Source organism: Passer domesticus, chromosome 4 (genome assembly GCF_036417665.1).
Source record: "Passer domesticus isolate bPasDom1 chromosome 4, bPasDom1.hap1, whole genome shotgun sequence".
Classification (NCBI taxonomy): Eukaryota; Metazoa; Chordata; class Aves; order Passeriformes; family Passeridae; genus Passer; species Passer domesticus.
Genome location: NC_087477.1, coordinates 45,553,476 through 45,573,362, shown reverse-complemented (window position 1 = coordinate 45,573,362; position 19,887 = coordinate 45,553,476). Strand labels below are relative to the sequence as shown.

The following is a 19,887-nucleotide window of genomic DNA, read 5'->3' as shown; positions in this document are numbered from 1 at the left end:
ATTCAGGAAGGTAGAAAACAAGCACTGCAGTGGCATTTCTCAGTTCTGCATTTCCAGAGCTAACCACAAGCAGGAAACAAGGCACTCCTCCAGAGAAGCAGGTTTACTGGGGAAGCTCTAGAGAGCTGCTCTAATTCAGAGAGGCTGTCATTAAACTGCTGCTATTCTATAGCCTCCACAGACATGAGTCAAGCTAAACACAGACACAGGAGAAAATCAGTTCACTCGAACAGCACCTTTTAACTTTAAATTCCATCTCCTCTAAACCTATATTCTCTGAAACCTCTTCCTTTCATGGCCTAGTTATTAAGTATTCCTAAGGCACCCGTTATAGCTGAAAAATCTGGTAGCAATTCTTTCTAACCTACCATCTCAGTTTTAATTTACACTTTAAGTATGTTATTAGCAGCTCAGGACTAGCCAAGACTGTATGTGAATTCACATATATGGATATGAACACAACCTAGCGGGCAAACATAATTCAGATGCAATTTTTCTACAATCCTGACCCCTGCAGTTAGAAGGAATGTGTAGTACCACAGATTTGCAAACATGCTGCACTATGTGCTTTCTAATCCTAGAGATCAATACAGAAAAAGATTTGTAAATACTGTAAAACAGACACACTGAAGTGTATGCCCTGTCCCCACCAACCCTGCGTGGAGGCAGAGCACCTCAGTACTGTCCCTTGCTTAGGTTGAAAGCCTCCATGGGAGAACTGCTCAGAAAGACATATACTCTAAAAGGAGGACGCTCTGGCACAAAGTTAAGGGGCTGTGGATGGCTCTCAATGGGATATCAGCAGCAATCCTGGTCTCCTTTCTCTGTTCAAACAGCAAATTAATTGGCACACACACCCACTGAAGATGTTTATGGCATACTTTGCAGACATGCATGGCCACAGAGGTCACATTTTGAACCTGCAAATTACTCACACGTTTTACATTTTAAATAAAACTGTAGATTTATTGTACAATAGTACAGCATGTGCCTTTTTAACCAAAAGCTCAGCATCACATAACACTTTAATCTTCCATTAAACATACACAGTCCTACAACACAGCTCAGCTCAGCAAGCTACATAATGAATTAATTTATTGAGTATCCTGGCTACACTGTTCTTAAGGATGTTTACCTAGAGCAAGAACAGTGGCAGTGGTTCTGGTGCTGTAACATTTAATCACTTTAACCTTTTCTCAACACAGTAATAGCAAGCAGTCATCTAGAGCACAACAAACAGATCACTTGAGGAACACCACATTTAATCGCAAATGTATGAAACAGTAGACCAGGGGATCTCACACACATCACACAGGTGTGGATTAGAAACCTGTTATGAGATCACTTTGATGTAATGTCTGCACTAACTATGCCACAGGAAGACTGGATGCATGACAGGTATTGTACCATGAAAAGCTGTAATTTGGACTGAAATTCTTAGGTTGGAAGAGGCAGACCAGGGTGCTCTGTACAAATATACACTTGCCTTATTACATTAGTTTACACTCCTGTAGCCATTTGCCCATGTGACAGCAACATCTCTGAATGTTATAAATTATAATTCATTTTTATACCATTTACTTCAACTTTACCTGGTTCAGTTAAAGCCAAGATTATTACTTACAGACACAGAATGTGTTCTGTGCCACATCTTGGCCTTTCAAATTGTCATAGACACCCATGTTGGTGTAACCAGGCATCCTTTATGCATGCTCTTGTGCACAGCTAGCCACAAGGTGTTATTAAGACACATTCAGATAAGATTCTTTATTTGCCCCTGGGGTTTTTCATTTCAATGGAGAATCAAAGCTCATCACTATATAATCACTTATAGTATATAAATATACTCTGAAATTTGGAGTTAAACATCTACAACCCCAATGAGCTGCAGGTTACATGACAAACTCTTCATCAGAGAGAGAAGGTTTATGCTTTTTTATTGCTGTTTAGTTTATCATTGCGTGTCAAACCTTAAGCCTGTTCCTTAAAATGATCAAGTTCTATTTTTATTAAAGAATTTAAAATTCTCAGAAAACAGTATTTGCAGTAAATTTTTAAATACCCAAAGGAGGTAAATTTGGATCCTGCACCTGAATATGTGATTTTTCACTTACAGCAGGAGTGTGATAGTCCACTCTTGATTGGTTCTGAACAAGCATCAGATAAAATAATATGCCAATCAAAACACAGAGAGTGATATTAAAGAAAGAGAGGAAGGAAATCTATATCAAATATCTGATCTTGAATTAAAATAGACTAGCAATATAAGTAAGCTTTCAAACAGACGAGATGCTTAGCTTATCTCAAGTAGCATACCAGGAGTCACTTCCGAAGAATTGCACCAAACTTGCACCTACTATGGTCCATGTGTATTCTCTGGCTCTGCAAATTTCACTCACCTGGGCCAAAATGCTATAGCATGTTAATTAAAAAAAAAAAAAAAAAATAAAAGGGACCAAAAAGAATTGTTTTAAATCAAAGTTGCTTTTGTATCACCTTCAACATTTTTCTGAAAATTTCACCACACTGCAAAAAATTTCATGTATCTGTCTTGTTTCTAGTTTTTGATAAGAGAAGCCAGCAGAAGAAACAGAGCTTGAAACAAATCCATTCTTGACTTGCAACACTAAAAATGCAATCTCATCAGATTTCCATTTAATTGTCTAAACTGTAACACTTTGACAGCCTTCAGTGAAAAGATGAACTCTTGGCTGATTATCTAGACATCACTGATAACAAGTAATGATTGTTGAAAAGGTAATTATTTAATTAAAACAGATTTCACCTGAAATTATTTTTTCTTGCCATAAAACAAACACAAGCAGCATATAAATGAGATGCACTAGCTCTTCTCCTTTCACTCAGAATTTCTAATTTGTTTAACAAGTAATGAGAAATCATTAAAACTTGATCTTCAAAGATTATCAACTGTTTAAAGAATAAAGCTCTGCTTTTTCCTGAATTCATTGTATGCCATCTTTTATTAAAGAGTTTATGCAGATTCTTTCCGCTTACTGAAATGAAGTCAGCTTGTGTTTCTTACATATTTAAATAGCTCCAACACCAGAGACATACAAAGTGTTATACTGAATTTTAATCCCTGTAAAACATTATTTCACCACACACTGTTATTATATACCTTTTCAATAACATCCATTATAGAACTCAGTAAAGAGCACTGTCTACTACTATGCACTGTCAAATATTTCTGGCAGTATTGGTAATCAACTACAGCATATTTATTTTTTAAAATCAAGTGTTAACCTACATATTCTGAACTTGCAAATAATACACAACAGATTTTACTGTCATATAGGCTGCATATTCATTCACTTTTTCTGATTTTCATAGAAGAGTAAATTTTCTATAACAATATGAAAGAAAATTAATAACTTATTTATCTACCTAGGAGGCTAGTAGTTATTTGTAATCATATTAATCAAAAGATGACTGAAAAATTCAGAGTTAATTATTGTGAAGTGCACAAAATCTAGAATATAGGAAGTTTCCACAGTACATTATACTAAGTCAACATATAATAGATTAAAAGCTGTAAAGCCAAAATCCTCATTTAAAAATTTAGTGTTTCTGACATCATCTTCCACCATTCCATCAACTCTTCTTTTTCCTCTTCTTTTCTTTCAGACAATGACTCCAGCTCAAAATCAACCTGATTAAGAGAAACAATTTAAAACATCAGTAAGGCTTACAGATAGAGAATAGTTAGGCTTTTAAAAGTCATTTATTGAAAGAAGATGCTTGACACAAACATAGGGCTTACACAGGTACCTTCTGGTTCAGCTGGGTTTATTTCAAAGTATCTCAAAGCTGATTTAAATATGTGCAATACTAGTATAACAGTACAGTAACTTATCCAAAAATACACACAGGTGAGCAAAATTTCGTAAAGAACCAAACATCTGTCCACTTGTATTTGACTTGACTAAAAATTTCAGAAAGTATGGGCCAATGAAATTAAAATTGAATAATAGCCAGCCACACAAATCATATGGCATATTACAAAAAGTATCATCAGCATATTGCCAACACAGATCACAAAATATTCTGAGGAAGGGACCCACGAGGATCATCAAGTCCAGCTCTCTTATGAGCTCCATTCTCTAACCAGCTGAGCTAATCTCAGCTAACACCTAGCACTGCACACCCCCAGCATTTCAAAACATGCATTCATTTTTGTGCCATCAAAAATATCCAGAGAGCTTTTCCTAAGACATGGCTCATCTACGTAGATACAATGTGCTAGTTTAGTATATCTTAACATGTGATTCACACCAGTGAAATAGCATTTAATTTAAATACCTCCACATCTGTTCAGAGAGTGAATTAAAAATGCTTCTGAAACCTTAGATGCAATCTAGGTCTTATTAACCTCACATACTGGATATCTATGCAAAGCAGTGGCCCATTGCTACCCTTCTGCATGGAGCTGGACGCTGGTTTTAACCTAAGCAGGTACTCATTTGACAAATTAAATTAAAAATATGTCTCAATCAAAACCTCAACATCTCTTACTTTTTATGTTGTGCTATTAAAAGATATTCCATAATATTCTGACTGGCTATTCAGACATGTACCAATAACATGTTATCTCAATATTATCCTTCTCTGTGTCTTTTTATTATAAATAGGAATGCCAAGAGATTAAATGAGTTCACAGTGAAATTACTCTCAGTGGCTGGTGCATCAAGTGCTAGAAGAGTAATTTCCAGACTTTCTAAATTAACATGTTCTGGAATATTCTGAAAAATCACCTCCTGCTTACATTTATACTGCAAAGGAAAAAGGAACCTTTTAAATATATAATAGGGGATAAATGAACACAAGTGGTGAGCACTTACCACAACAGCAGGGCTGAAGGGCACAGCCACTTTTTTAGTTATTGCTAGATAGCCTGGTGCTGAGGCCGTAACTTTGTAATTTCCAGGCACAAGCAATCTCCAGTAATCACCATCCTTGGCTGAAAAGAAGAAGAAAAGAAAATAAATATATAAAAAACTAATTACACAGCTAAGAAGAAAGGCTCATATGTCAGTCTTTTATATTCCTCTCAGTGCTTTCTTTTTGACTGCCTGAAATGAGTCTTCATTCTTTTTTCCTTCAGGAAAAACTGTGTGTATATATATATATATATATACACGTGTGTGTGTGTGTGTGTGTGTGTGTGTGTGTGTTTACCATATTTTCTTCCTTTCAGGTAATCGAAAAAAAAATTTAAATTTTGAAGTTGTGCTGGAGCCCCCATGAAAGATTATGCCTGCTGAGGCTGAAGGCTCTCCATCACACTGAAGAAAAGGACATTATGGGACATTATTCCACTTTAGAAGCACCCCCCAGCCAATGTAAAGCCCCTGCAAAATGTCTGAGATTCTGTTTGCAGTGTGATGCGGATTTTTAGTGTTCCTCAGTATTCTGATAGCCCAAGTGTAAATAAATTTTATTCCCATCAAATTTAAGTAAAAGTGGGACTACCTTTCTCATCTTTCAGAAAAAGCTACATATCATAATTTCCTAGAATATTGGATGTGTATCACCCTTGAAGCATCATTATCTACAGGTTTCAATATTCAGGCATTGTCAAGGGTTTTTTCTTTTATTCAGAGTAACAAATAAATGGAAGCTTGATCCACTCAGGTCAAAGAAAGGCTCCTCCCACACTGCTACTACAGTTTATATTTTCCAGTCACAGAATCAAAACTCATCATCATCATCTCTGGAAATGACCCTATTGACTTTTCACTAAGACTCAGCTCTTCCCTGCACCAGCAGCAGGCAATTATCTAATTTGTCACAGGCTAATAATTTGAATTTCTTGACCTCCAGAAAAGATTGCAGAGCTATTCTAAAGTTCAGCTAGCAGTGCCATTTAGAAGATTTGGCCATGCTCTTTGTACTAGTCCCTTAAATGCTTTTTCACCACATCTGCAGCTACACAGGGTACAAAGAGAAAAATTACTTAAATATCTGCTATTTACATAGTCAAAAGAAATGTCAGTAGTCAGTCCAGTTGTTCCCAGATTTTTCTCTTCATAAAAAAGAATGGAAAAAAAAATTGCTGTAGAGCTACAGCAATGATCTATTCTAATTTCTGTCACTGGAACAAAGCAGAATTTCAACTCATGAATAAAAAAGCAGGAGAAAAGCCAAAGAATATTTCTCCCTCATTTTGACTGTGCTAATATTCAAGTACTTGTTTTCATCCCTGTTTTGACAATACATGACTTTAAGTCTTCTACACACACAAAGATGTGAAAAGATTTATAATTAGATGCAATTTTTGTATCATAGAAGCATGAGCTCCTCTCTCTCAAATACCTCTTTGCACAGTTTATCCCCTTTTTATTATGCCTGACAATTTATTTCCAGTTTCTGTACATTTTGCCTCCTTGTTTGCAGTGACAGAAAGTAACTAATCTTTTCACAGACTGTTCTCCTGCTTGGCAGAAGTGCTGGTGGTATCTTTGCAGGTGATGTGCAAACAGAAATCAGAGGTGACTGAATAATCTACCAGTCCTGTTCCATAATATTCTGCATTTCTGTGACAGTATAGTGAGACATATCATCGAGAAAATGACCATAAAATAAGCTCATGCATAAAGCAGTGACATTTACTTATTGGTATCTTTTGCAAATCAAAAAAATATTGTTCAGGATAGGAGAGCATAGGTGTACAGGGAAGGCTGAAAGTTGGCACACTGTGCAAGCTACCTTATGAACTCACTCCTAGAACAAAGCACATCATCACTCAAGAGGTGACACGTCATTTTCTGTCAACACCAACCAACACAAAGCTTTCATCTTTTAGAATCACCCTTCTGAAAAAACATCACATAATTCTAAACAGCAGAGGGAATTTATCTTTGCTGAAGGAAGTTATGTAAATTGGAAATCTGTCAAGAATTTATATACCAAAAGGTATGACTGCATTGTGAAAAATATAACACTTTTGGATAAAAATTTAGCCTTCAAACTGAAAACAGCACTGTTAACAGGGCTTTAAATCCTGTCAGAGCTGTGAAACACTATTTGCTTCACAAACCAGAAGACAGACTAGAGCATTAATAACCAAGAGCCACCCAAACCAATTTACACCAGAGACCCATGAAGTAAAAAAACCAGTCTCACCTACTCTGAGTGCAAAATGCAAGTGAAAGATTCAAGAAATCCTGTGGGCAACAAGCTTCTTGGGGTACAACGTACCATCCTGGTTTCGAACTTTTGCTGCCTTAAAACTGCAGTTAAAAAGATGTGAAATGGCTCCAGGCTGCTAAGCCAAGGAGAAGCACTGCTGAGGTACCACACTCACCTGATGTAACATCATGGCTTATGCCCTCCACAGAAATTGTAGCATTTGCTATTGGATTGCCCTGAAGATCTTTAACAAACCCCTTCACTCCTCGATGAATCTAAAATAAATAAGGTCAACAACAAATGATAAATAAAAAATTCTTAAGAAAAGATGGCGTTTTTTGGCAATGGAATATCTATTGATATATCTAACAAAGCATGCTATGAATCCCACAGTCCACAGGATGACCACTATCAATGATAAATTATAAATATGATAAATACTAAATATCATAATGGAACGGGGAATGAAGAGGACACATAATTCAGCAGATAGTTATAATAATATATCTGTTCAATGCAAGTAATTCTCAGAAATACCCAGCAAATCATAATACATGTAAATATTGACTTGCAAATCTTTATCATATTGGGGATTAATGAATGCACAGAAAAGCTTTGAAAGAACGGCCTACAGAAACCTTTTCTTTGAAGTTTCATCAGCTGTAAGAATGTAGAGCTAATGATATTATTCCTTAAAGGTGAAGCATTAGCAAAGTAAATGCAGTCACTTGGACTTCAGTGGGCAATCCCCCTGTGAGAGGCTTGAGCTTTCTATTGCACACCCCAAAATCCAGTTCTGTGAGCCGGGAGCACAGAGAGTCAGGACACTCTTCCTGGACTGTGGGAGAAGGGCAGTGGTGGCTCATGTCCTTGCTCCTTCATGCTCCAGGTAACAGCCCCAGCAGTAGATAATCTATCTGCTCCCACTATGTATGAAATTAAAACACTAGTATGATCTGACTGTGCAGAAAGACCAGTCCTGCCAGTGTATCTTAAGCACAGCCTGAAAGCAAACTCCTCAGAAGCAAGAAACTGAGGATCAGCTGCCTTCTCATCTCCAGAAATAGGGAACTCTTGGTGCTGGGGCTGAGGGGATGTTGGGAACCTCTGTGGAGATGCAGCTCACTGTGAGCCTGGAAACAAAGCAGCAAAGTACTGGGAAGTTCAGGCTTCTATCAGGTTCCATGTCCTTTGAAAAGGCTTGTGGATCCCGAGTTTCATTTTGGGATATTGACGTTCCCATTTATGAATATATATGGTGCATTCAGCTGCTACATTTTAGTTCAGATTCCTCTAATATACACTCTGGGAGAAGCCTTAGAAAAGCAGAAATTACATATTTGCACTGTCCCCAGCACTCCCAGGGGAGCTGGAGCAGAGACCTGGTCATTTTATCCCGCAAGAGGATAAAAACCAATGCCAAACAGACCATCTGAACTTCAAGGATAAAGCCGGTAGCTCTGCAGGAGCAAAGGAAGTTGGCAAAATAGTATCTTATACATGAGCAATTTTGAAAATGCAGTGACAACACAGCTTTCCATGAGTCAGAGAAAATTAACCCCTGTGCAGAGGAGCTAACAATTTGAGATGGATTCCATAAAGAATGGGTAAAAACCCAAAGGACAAGTACAGCTTTTTCCTCAGCCTACAGATAATGTTTTAAAAGAACAGTATAACACTTCAAATACTCAAATATTTCAGATTTCTGGCTAACTGGAGCATTTCTGCATAATTAAGTCCTTAAAGAAATGAATGTATTAATTGATCAGCTCTGCTCACAAAGTGTGTTTCTCGTTTTACAATCTCAGGTGTGCAATCACTAATGACATCAGATTTATTTGCAATTTTTAACTAAAATATTCAGGTTTCAGAAATTCTATATGGTCTAATCCAGCTGCCCAGGTTGCTGTACATCCACAGAATGATCCATCCCACATCTGCAAACACACTGGAATATCTCAGAGAGAATATCCATCTCTCTGAGAACAAATACCAGCACTGGGGGGAGTCAATCATAGACTATGGAGATTTGTAATTTTTTTTTCATTGAGGAACCCAACACAAATAATTTAATGTCTGCAACAGTTTAAGTAGGGTGAGAAGGATTCCATACTGTAAATTTGTCGTTCTTTACCACTCTTCTTCCACTTATTTAGAAATATCACACAAGATTTACCACCACAGAGACTAACAAGAATTAAAGCAACATCTGGATAATTATGATATTTTGAATTAGATGTTCACAAAGCACAAAGTTTAGAAGCTTTATGCACAATGACTGATTTTGCCATCCTCTCTTCTGTTACCTGCTCAATGTAATTTATAAGAGAGTTCTTGTTGTCCTCCCAGTAGCCCTTCAGAGTTTCTTCAGGTGGGAATTTTTCACAGCTGAGCTCCACTGTGATTTCAAAGCAGTTGCTGCTGAGGTAATTGAAATCCTGCATTCCTGCAATGCCAGAAAAGAGGCAGTGATGCATTTGGCATTACTCTGAAGTAAATAAAAGGGGCACACACAAAATGCTGGGATTATTAAGAAAAAAACAGTCATAAATACAATTGATACAACTCCATGCCATCTGCTTAATTTTGAATTCAGAAGCTTTAAATCAGAGAAACCAATAGGACAAATAATTCCAAATATATTTTCTTCCCAGAGCAAGTTTAGAAAAGCCTTGATAAACAGGCTGTATACTTCTACTTGATGCTACACATGACCTGTATACTTTCAGCTGATGCATTTTTGGATAGCTGACATATAAATTACATTTTTGATCTTTGGGAAATAAAATTATTTTAGATTATGGCTAAAATATTTCCATATAAATAAACAACAAAAAAAAAACCAACCAAAAAGATGCTCACCTTGTAAGGTAAGAAGAATGACAATTAATTACAAAGCAAATTAATTGTAATAAAGTGATATTGAAAAGGAGATTTATAAAGATGGGTCAAAAATGTGTTGAGTTTTTTTTCTGAAAATATAACATTTCACGTTACTAATATTTTACATAGAAAACATTTCATTATCAGGAATTTCTGCATAGATTTCAAATATTCACCAGAAATATACAAAATAAAACTTCCTATAAAATTTATTTATATGAAAATTTTTCTATGGATAGGGTTTCTCCAACTCAATGCCTCTGTAAAATTAATATTAGATAGCCTTTGAAAGAGAGGAGAAGCATCACTATAAATGCAACTTTAGTAATTGAAATTTTAAAAAGTAACTAGCACAGTGGCATCATCACTAAGAATAAAAACTTGATGGAAAATTTTCATTCTTTTACATTTCTGAGCCCCCCCCCTCTTACTACATGAGTATATTGGCCATTTGCTTAAATTGGTCAACCAAAGTCGAAGGAGGTTTCCTGGTTTTTGTAACAGGATCAACCAACTGGAGAGAGACAGTGGCAATCCCCAGGAGAGTTACAAATATATATTTAGCAGAAGCTGCTGTAGGACTACCTCTCTTCTCCCCAGTCTGTCTAACTAGCAGAGTCAGTGGATTCCCAAACGGAGGCCTGAAAAGAAAGCAGCTATCAAGCCTTTTGAGCAGCCCCATGGAGGTCACTGAGGGATTTAGATGTGTTTCTAGGACAACTACTAATTCATGCAGCTCTGTGCTCCCCCACGCAAGCTACTTGAGACCTGAGGCACTTCACTAAGCACCAGTGTTGTTCAGGGTCTATAACTACCCAGAGGGCTGGTGGCACATCCCAAAGAGAACCCCAAGGATGGCAAACAGACTGAGTCACGCGGGATTTTGCCAGCACACTAAGGTGAGGAGGCTCTTTTCTGTCAACCAGGCAATGAGAGTCCCAAATACTGACAGGCACAGGGATTTTTCTGACTGCTAAAAGAGCCCTTTTTATTTCTAAGCCTTTTTTTTCTTTAGAAAAATGAGAACAGAGAAGGCAAAGGCTTCTGGGACGGATGGCTCTGGTGTTCCAGCAGGCAGAACTCGTGGCTGGACCATTCAGCAACACACAGCAAGAGCAGTGGAGTAATGAGTAAAATCCTGACAGCAGTGCTTACTATCATGCATCTGTTCTGGACATCAGATAATGCTGCTTTTGTTGATTTTTTTACTTCTTCTAAAAGAAAGAAAGAATACATGAAGAAGAGAACGGGGAGTCGAAGGGCATAATGTAATTTTCCTGTAGTGGCAGTAATTTTTGACCATTACTGTTCCAATTCTCACAAAATTTCTCTTTCCTCCCAAAGTATTACTCAGGGATGCCCTAGTTTCTCAAGAACAGAGAAAAGAAGCAATATATTTTCCAGTTTTGTGCACAATGTCCATATTCTATAGTTTGTTTCCAGGGCCTGGCTTTGTCCTTGCTTTATATGTTGCTCCTGAAAAAAAATCATTTTTTTGTATCTCTGGGACAGAGAATGGGATGAAGCTGGCCAAGATCTAAACTACTAAGCCTGCCACATATGCAATCTGGAGTGCACTGGGCTGTGCACTCTTGACCTCACTGTTCACAGTGGTAATTATGTGAAATGCACAAGAAACCAAAACATTCCTAAAATATTGCAACAACTTTGTTGCCCTGATCAAGCCCTCAAAGTGCCCTATCCGTGGCACGTATCACATGCATGCACATCATCACACTCCCAAAGCCTCTCACTGTGACAAAGTGTAGCACTGACTTTCTCACACTTTAACAGGAACTTCCCTTTGAAGATGAGAAAGGCTTAGAGACCTCAGATGTAACTGAGATTCAGCAATGAATGCCCTTTACTGCTGACCATGAGGAGGACTTTGAGAACACAAAAACTTCTCTGTTGCACTAGCCCAGTGACTGAGGGACTATAGTGTCTTTATGCTACTGCTTACAAAAGTAAGCTTGGAATATGGGGAAAAAAACTAATTTCTTCATGTTTTAATAAAGTCACACCAAGCTTCATAAATAAAATGGAATGGGGGGTGTGCCCCTGGCATCCAGGCATCAGAATTACTTCAGATTTTGAACTGCAAGCTACAGCACTAAGTTAGCTCAGCTTCTTCACATAGAAAAGAGAGTAACCTTTATCAGGACAGGATGTCCTTGAATGGGGAGAACATGAATGCCTCCTACATTAGTATTTAGTGAAATCCTAAAAAAAAACCTAACACTGCTTCCAAAACTGGTTATCCAAGTTAGGAATTAGTTGAGTGCCAAGGGTGATTTGAGAGTATCTGAAAATTAAAAAAGACAGTTAAACAATAGCCTAATGGTACAGCAAAGTAAGCTGCTTTAAAAAGCTATTTTTGTAAAGTCATGAATCTGATTAGACTCAGGTGACTCTGTAATGACAGAAAAAGCAGAACAGGCATGTGGCTAGGTAGTTATTGATTACAGTCTGTTCTTCTCATTTATGGTTCCAGATAGGTACTCCACACAAAAGGTACATTAAAAAGTCATTAAGGATGTTGAAAATTTATACAGTCAGCAGCTAAGGAAATGCCAAAAATGAAAGCTGTTTGTGCAAATTTAGTTTGGCTTTCTTGTGCATGAGTGACATCATTAATTAAAGGCTGCTAGAGGGAAGGCCTCTGTTAAAAACAACATGATTTTGTGTACAAACTTGTTTCTCCCCAGAGTCTGATGGCTAAAAGAGCCATTCCTGAACACAGAAGAATGACCTCTTTGCCTTGGCTTGCTGTCTCTGAAAAACCTATACGGATCAGCTGATTACAGATGATAACTACTACAAGTGTAACAGCATCATGGCCTCAGACTTAGCACAAAGGTGCTCTTGGGGAGAACTTTTCTCTGTACCCCTGCTCTGCAGAAGGAAGTAACTGCCAAACAGTAATGCTGAGAAAAACCTCACAGAAACTGTAATTAAGAGAGAGAAGAAAAAGTCAAATATTCCTCTACGTCATCTACTCTCTCCATCCAAAAAGCCAGAAAGGGGAATTGCCACCTTGCATGAGGTTGCTGAGGAAATCCTGAGGTCAGACAAAAGGGAAGGACAGAGCATGAATGCAATGGAGGGTTCCTCCTTACTTCCAGTTACAGCCAAGGACTATTACCAGATGTCCCTGCCACAGATGTTCAGCCTTCCTACTGAAAGAATCCAGGTATTCAGAAAGCCATGAAAATCAACCCACAGTCACATGAGAGCCATCCATACACCGCCCTGAAGACTGAAGAGCCAGGAGATGGCTGCTGGCCCACCTGTCTTTTACAGAAGGTACAAGGCCCTGAGGATCAATTACGTGGGCAAAGAATTGATGTTGCACAACTGGGGCACCATAATAAGCTCTTACCATATGGACAGCAAAAGATCACTGATACCATCAATAACTTAATTACCACATCTTGGTTTTCAGATGGAACTTTTCATATTAAAACTTCCCAGAAAATTTGTACTTGAACTGAGCAGTGTTTAGTCATTTTCCCCAGCACTAGACATAGAAAGAGTAGAACTATTCTCACTGAATTATATTTGGTTTTTTTAAGTCAGCAAACACTACCACAGAGGTTTTGTTCAAAAGTCACAGCTCGCCAGCTGATTTCTACACTTGAAAAAAAAAAAAACAAACCAATAAAGGATTAAATCTTTATGGTCCAAAGTATATTGTTGTCTCTCTATTTTTTATTAGCTGCACCATATTAGGATAATAGAGCATGCTTAGCACTAGGATTCCTGCCTATTAATGTCTATACAAATATGAAAAAAGAAAGGCCTCACTTGGGGGATTAGCAGTCTAACTTAAAACAAGATCCAAAAAGAGGAAATCAAACTTTCCAAAAACTTTTTCCAATGGAAAAATGTGTCTTTGCCATATGCTGTTAAATCAGAATCAAAGCATTTCATCAAAACAATGGAAAAACTGCTTTTCATAGCCTTTTCTTAAGGAAGAAAAAGCTGAAATTAAATATATCCACATTTTTATATCCAATATTTAATATTTCATTAAGATAAATTTTAACTGAATTAAAACAAATTTTAATTACTAAACTTTTCAATATTTTGTTTATATTAATATTTTTCAGCTTTTGCAAACTTCAGTTTTCAAGGGTGTTTTAATGGTTCCAATTCACAGTCTTAAAAGCCTCACACAAATATTTTGGAGTTTTAGTTACATTCGGAAATGTCAACATTTTACTTCACACTCAGCCCCTGGTGATCACTGGCTGTGTGAGCACTACCAGTCATTGTTCTGTTTCTAATTTCTTCACAGAAGCTTAAATATTTCCTTCTTTTAATACCACCTTTACTGTAAGAGAAGCAGTTAGGCTACCATTTAGGCTGTCCAATGCTTTGAAAGATTCCAATTCACTTCAGGTAAAAATTTTAAATTCATTCAGAAACTGTAATTGAATATCAAGAGAAAAGCAAAGAATAAAACAGTTATGTGTGTTCAAAGTTATCCAACATAAATCAACAAAGCCAAAGCACAGGCAAATCACTCCAACACAAGCTGGCTCAAAAATCTTCAGCTCTGTTTTCATTCCAAGTCGAGCAGTTGCAGAACACTCAAAGATTTAGTTATCCCAAGACCTGATTGGCTCAGTTTACAAAGATATCATAATTCTTAATAGAAAGGAATGAAATGTCTCATTTGAATTGTGTCTAAATTCAGGCTCCTCTTTTGGACTTCTGGAAAATTAATCTGGACATGCCCATAGTAGCTCTGCTGCTCCTCTTAGCACAGAAGGCTCTACCAAAGTCTAGGGAAACAGAACCTGGGCAGGAATCAGGCACCAACCAAGCCAGAGTATGGAGATGTAAATGCAAGCATCTTCATGGCTGGTTTTGTTCCCATTAAAATCCAAGGCCAAACCCCCATTTTCTCTAACACTGCGAAATCAGCCAACCATGCTTCCCTGCTTCCTTCAGCTTGGATGCCTTTGTTATTGAGGTTGAAATGAGCCACCAGCACTCTGCTCTGTTGAGAGTTTGTTGGGGGATTTTTCACTCTTTTCTTGACCCCTCCCCCCCAAAAAACCTCACTTAGTATTTCATGATAGCAGAACTATCATTCGCTCACTGTAGAACTATTAAATTTGCAATGATATGGAGCCTGAAGAAATGCTGTAGAAAAAGCAATAAATAATAATAAATAAATAATATTTTAATAGTTAGCACAGTGAGCTTTATCAGATTTTACAGAAGTACTGTGGTGAGCAACCAGGCTTTGATTTAGCCTCAACCAGACTAAAAGTTGTGGACAACATAGCTCAAGCTCAGAATAAGCAGTGACACAGACTCCTGTAGGTGGGCTCACCTCCTGGGACGCTGTACCACGCACCACCATTAGTTGTTCCATCCACAAAGCTGCTGTCATCATCATTTTTACGACACGGTGGTCTGTTTGGATCAGACATAGCAGGGTTAAAAGAAGAATAACTGCGAGCCAGGCTTTGAAAAATAGCATCATCAGGGCAGGAGCTGTACTCATGAGCGCTGCCTAGGGAGGAAAAAATCCCAGGAACAAAGATTATTAAAAAGGCAGTCACAGTGACTAGACTCACAAGACAATCACTGCACAGCAGAACTGTGCCTGAAAATACTATGTACACAGGTAAGCATCCTATAGCATCACAAGTTAACAGGCCATTATCTTTTTAACTTTAACATTTTCCTATTACCTCAGCAATTGTTGCCCTATCGTTAAAGTGGCTAATCATAAGAGTCTCAATATTTATGAAAATACTACTTTAAAAGTGCACCACAAAACCTAAACTATTCCAGGCTTTAGATATTTTTTTAGAACACAGAGTCCAAAAACACAGATTTCTCCCTCAAGAGTTTTATAGTCAGATATTAGAAAGACTTGCAATTAAACCATGATAAAGTCAAATGAAAGAAGAGAATCACAAACAATATAATTTAATTTCAAACTTCGGTCATTTGTTCATCCCATAGTAGCAGGAAAAATCAAACTAATATTGCTGTATATTTATGATAACATCTATGCCACAATATGATCCTTTTTATAAAGAACCAGTACTGAAAACAGTAACAGTGATAGCTGTTTCTGTCAGCCCACTACTGCTTTTAGAAGTTCATTTTTTATAGGTGCAGGAAACCATAACCTAGATACATCTTTCTCACTTCATTTAAACAGGATACAAACAGCCCCAGGTAATTTAAGAGCTAAGTTGACTTGATTAATATATCTGAGGGACTATGATTCCCTCAGGCATTACATCATTTTTGTAATGAAACAAACTATCACCTTCAAAACTAGAAAATATGGTCATACAGTGACTAGCTTTAATCGCGTGATTAACATGATAAAATAAGTCATTAAAAAACAATGGCTATAAATAATGGGGGGTTTTTTCCATTTTTATATGGTTTTGCAGTGTTTTATGGTTTTGTTTGCAAGGTTTATAAAGTGGATCTTAGCTACCAGTGAAATAAGTACAGAATGAAATTTCTCTCTCATACTATTTCATGTAACTCCTATTTACATACCACTCCGAGTCTCATCATAAGGATAGTTTGCAACAAGGTCTCCTCCATGAAGATTGGCAGAAAGCACAAAGGGAATATCCATAATCCAGTGAATGACACCTTTTGTTTCAGGAGCAAGCTACAACAAAACAATATTACAGCAGTTACAAATGGATAATCCAATGTAGAAACATTCCATTAAATACACTGGGCTTAATTATTACCACATAAACTGTGCAAGACACTTAAGTGAACAGTAATTTTATTCTGGCTTCAGAGAAAATTAAATCAGTCCTTACGTTAGCTTTATAATTATATTAACTGGATTAATATAAGTCCAAAACTGGTGTCAGCTATCTCAGAATAAGACTACAAAAAAAGCAATCTCAATCTTTTACTTCTTCCCATTATGGATAAAGAACCTACCCAATTTTAAACAAAGAAATATAAAATCATAAAAAGAAAATGTTGGTGCAGTCTTTTCTCTGCATGGAAGGTAAAATTACTTTATTAATATTTTTAATTTGAAGACAGAACACAACTGTTAAGGCCACAGTCCTATGGGACTGTAGTCACAGCACTCCATTTTCTAGAACTTCCTCTGGGGGTAAACATAAGAAGATAAAAATCCTTCCAAATATACAGCTGCATATTAAAGGCTTAAACTTAACAAAAATGCATGTGTTATATCTGAGAATAGCTATCTGGCTAGCAAGATAATTAAGCATAATACACTAGTGAATTTCCGGCAATGGTAAAAATGCAGAATATTTGGAAAACCAGCTTAAAATCAAGAGAGAAGGCTATGCAAAAAAATTGTAAGATATCTTTTAACTGAGGAATTGTCTAAGGATTAAGATGGATCAAAAGAGTTTACCACATCAATCCATTTTGAGGAAACAAATCAAGAAGCATCAGATGGATACATTTAACAAAATGAACAAAATATTCAGAACAAGATGAGTAATAAAGACCACATACAGAGCTTTTAGGGGTCACTACTGTTTGCTTACATAAAAGGGAAGAGATGGGCATGTCAGTGACCTAACATTCAGTCCCTACTTACCTTGGGATTCTGGTCCACAGCTTTTTTCATGTTCTTCAGAAGATGGTTGTTTGGGCCACCTTCCTTCTCATTAACGTAAACTATTCTATCAAGATCTGGAAAATTTCGGTTTAGATCTATCCCCTGGGCATTGCTTCGACCAACAAACCAGTCTTTAAGCTCACCAGGCTAAATGAGAAAAGGGAACACAAAGAGAAGGGAGATGAGTAGATTCAGGAGATTGAATATCAAGCTTTATGTGGGTATGTTTACCTCCCATGTGCTTGAGAATAAGAAGGAATCATGTGGGAGAAAAAACTCCTGAGGCACCAGGAGCTGAGTCAATCTCCCCGATTCCTTCCTAGAGCTCTGTGGGGACAAAACCAGCCTCTATTTCACTGAGGGTCTTGCAGGACAGGCTTATTCTCATTTGGCACACTTGGGCTAAGAATGAGTAAAATTACCAGCAGTATCAGATTTTTCAGTGCAAATCCCCCCAAGATTTGCCTTTTCCCCACTGCCTCATGCCCTGACTATGAATTACAGATCTCATTGTAGTGAGAGTCACAGCACTACAGGCTTATCTGGAAGCCAAAAAGAATGTTTGTTCTTGTTTCAAGTTCCTCTAAATTACTTCCAGGGTAAAAAAGGACCTTAATCTTTACTGGCAGCCTTGTTCACTGAAATGGTAGCCATGAGAATTTTTGCAAAATTATTTCTTTAAATTGATTCTCTAAAATAAGTTTTTGATTTCAGTAAGGAAATGCCTTCAGAACGCATAGTTTTTCCTAGCTTCTCTCTGTAAGCTTTCAGTACTCTTTACTGTAGGTTAAGTTTGGTTACTGGTTTTAATCTTGGGGTATACTGAATCTTCTATCAAACTCTGTGTACAGGATCAAGATATTCTAAATTAGAACAGCAGTACTAAATCGAATCTTATTATAAATCATATTTAAATTTTAAGGCAACCATATAAAAGCAGGTGTACTTTGACTAAGGAGCCAAAGTTTCAGATAATATTATGAACCTCTACAGAGAGAGTGAGATTTCAAAGTAGTAAAATGCCACACCAATCTGAGGACAGCTTCTGCTTCACTGCCACAAGAGGGAGATGTACGACCAAATATAAACAGTCTGTGCATATTTTTAAAGACTTCATGAGAATCAGTTTAATAAAGATCTTAATAAGGTTTGACTTATTTAATCATAAACAGAGAACTTGAGAACTTTCAACATTTCAATATTAATTTAAAAAATAAATATACCTTGTAAGCCAGGAAATTCTTTTTTTGTTTATAACAAAATACACACCAGAATCTGTATAACAGGGTTACTATTTGACTTCCATTTGCTAATTATGCATTAATATATTATATGTTTCTTGACTGAGTCATTGCCCTAAAATGCATACTAAATTTTCTTGACTAATACCTTAATTAAAGTACTTCATGTATGAAATTAAGAATCAAAGTTATTAATATTAATAAGATGGCTCATAATGCTTGTTGTTTTGGGACCAAGCTCTGGTGAGCGTGTGAATAATTTTTTAAATTGTATTTGCATGGGAATATCCTTAAAGAAAACAAACTTTCACTTTTCTAGAACTTTTGGAACATCATTTATTGCTAGTTTAGGAAGCTACGTCTTTAAGAAGCAGTTCAATCTGTGAACTTAGTGAAAGAATATGCATGAAACATAAACATAATTATATTTTAAAATCACAGGAGAGATGGCTACTTGTTGGACAGTGAAGTATAAAATCCTCCTTGCTAAACATAACAAGCGTACAGTACTATTAGAAAATACTTTGGTTTTGTTGTTCCAGCCAACAAGTGGCACCAAGAGTCCATGTATGTGTAAAACTGTTGGTCCAAGAGCCATTATGACAAAACTGACAGACACTGATAGATATTCTTATACACAGAGCCTTACAAACCTGGGATGCTGCCTTCTCAAAGCCATCTGGGTTCAAAGATGGCATGATATGGATACGTGTGCTGTGGATCAAGTTGATAATAGTATCATTTCCTTTCTGGTATTCATTACACAAGTACTGTGCCAAGAAGATGAGTAACTCCCTTCCAACCGCTTCATTCCCATGCATATTCCCAACATATTTAAATTCTGGCTCTCCTGCAAGAAAAAGAAGAACATGTCTGAGAACAACATACAAAAATCACCCATGGACCAGATCACGCAGCACACCTGAGATGTGGGTATGACTATCACTACAACTGGGCATGGTATCCCCAGGAAGCTTCAAAACTCCTTCTAAACACTGGCTTAAC

The 19,887-nt window shown here is 37.0% G+C and overlaps 1 protein-coding gene across 1 annotated transcript in view; it reads right to left on the bottom strand.

Annotated features, from left to right (window-relative positions):
- Window positions 1–938: 938 nt before the first annotated feature.
- The window catches only part of CPE (carboxypeptidase E), a 55,572-nt gene continuing 36,623 nt past the window's right edge, over window positions 939–19,887 (bottom strand). The window contains exons 2-9 of the mRNA XM_064417638.1: window positions 19,536–19,732; window positions 17,621–17,788; window positions 16,576–16,693; window positions 15,380–15,562; window positions 9,456–9,595; window positions 7,325–7,424; window positions 4,860–4,978; window positions 939–3,670 (exon numbers count right to left, since the gene is read on the bottom strand). Coding sequence (XP_064273708.1) covers window positions 3,572–3,670; window positions 4,860–4,978; window positions 7,325–7,424; window positions 9,456–9,595; window positions 15,380–15,562; window positions 16,576–16,693; window positions 17,621–17,788; window positions 19,536–19,732 — 1,124 coding nt within the window. The 3' untranslated portion in view covers window positions 939–3,571. The remainder of the gene's footprint in view (window positions 3,671–4,859; window positions 4,979–7,324; window positions 7,425–9,455; window positions 9,596–15,379; window positions 15,563–16,575; window positions 16,694–17,620; window positions 17,789–19,535; window positions 19,733–19,887) is intronic.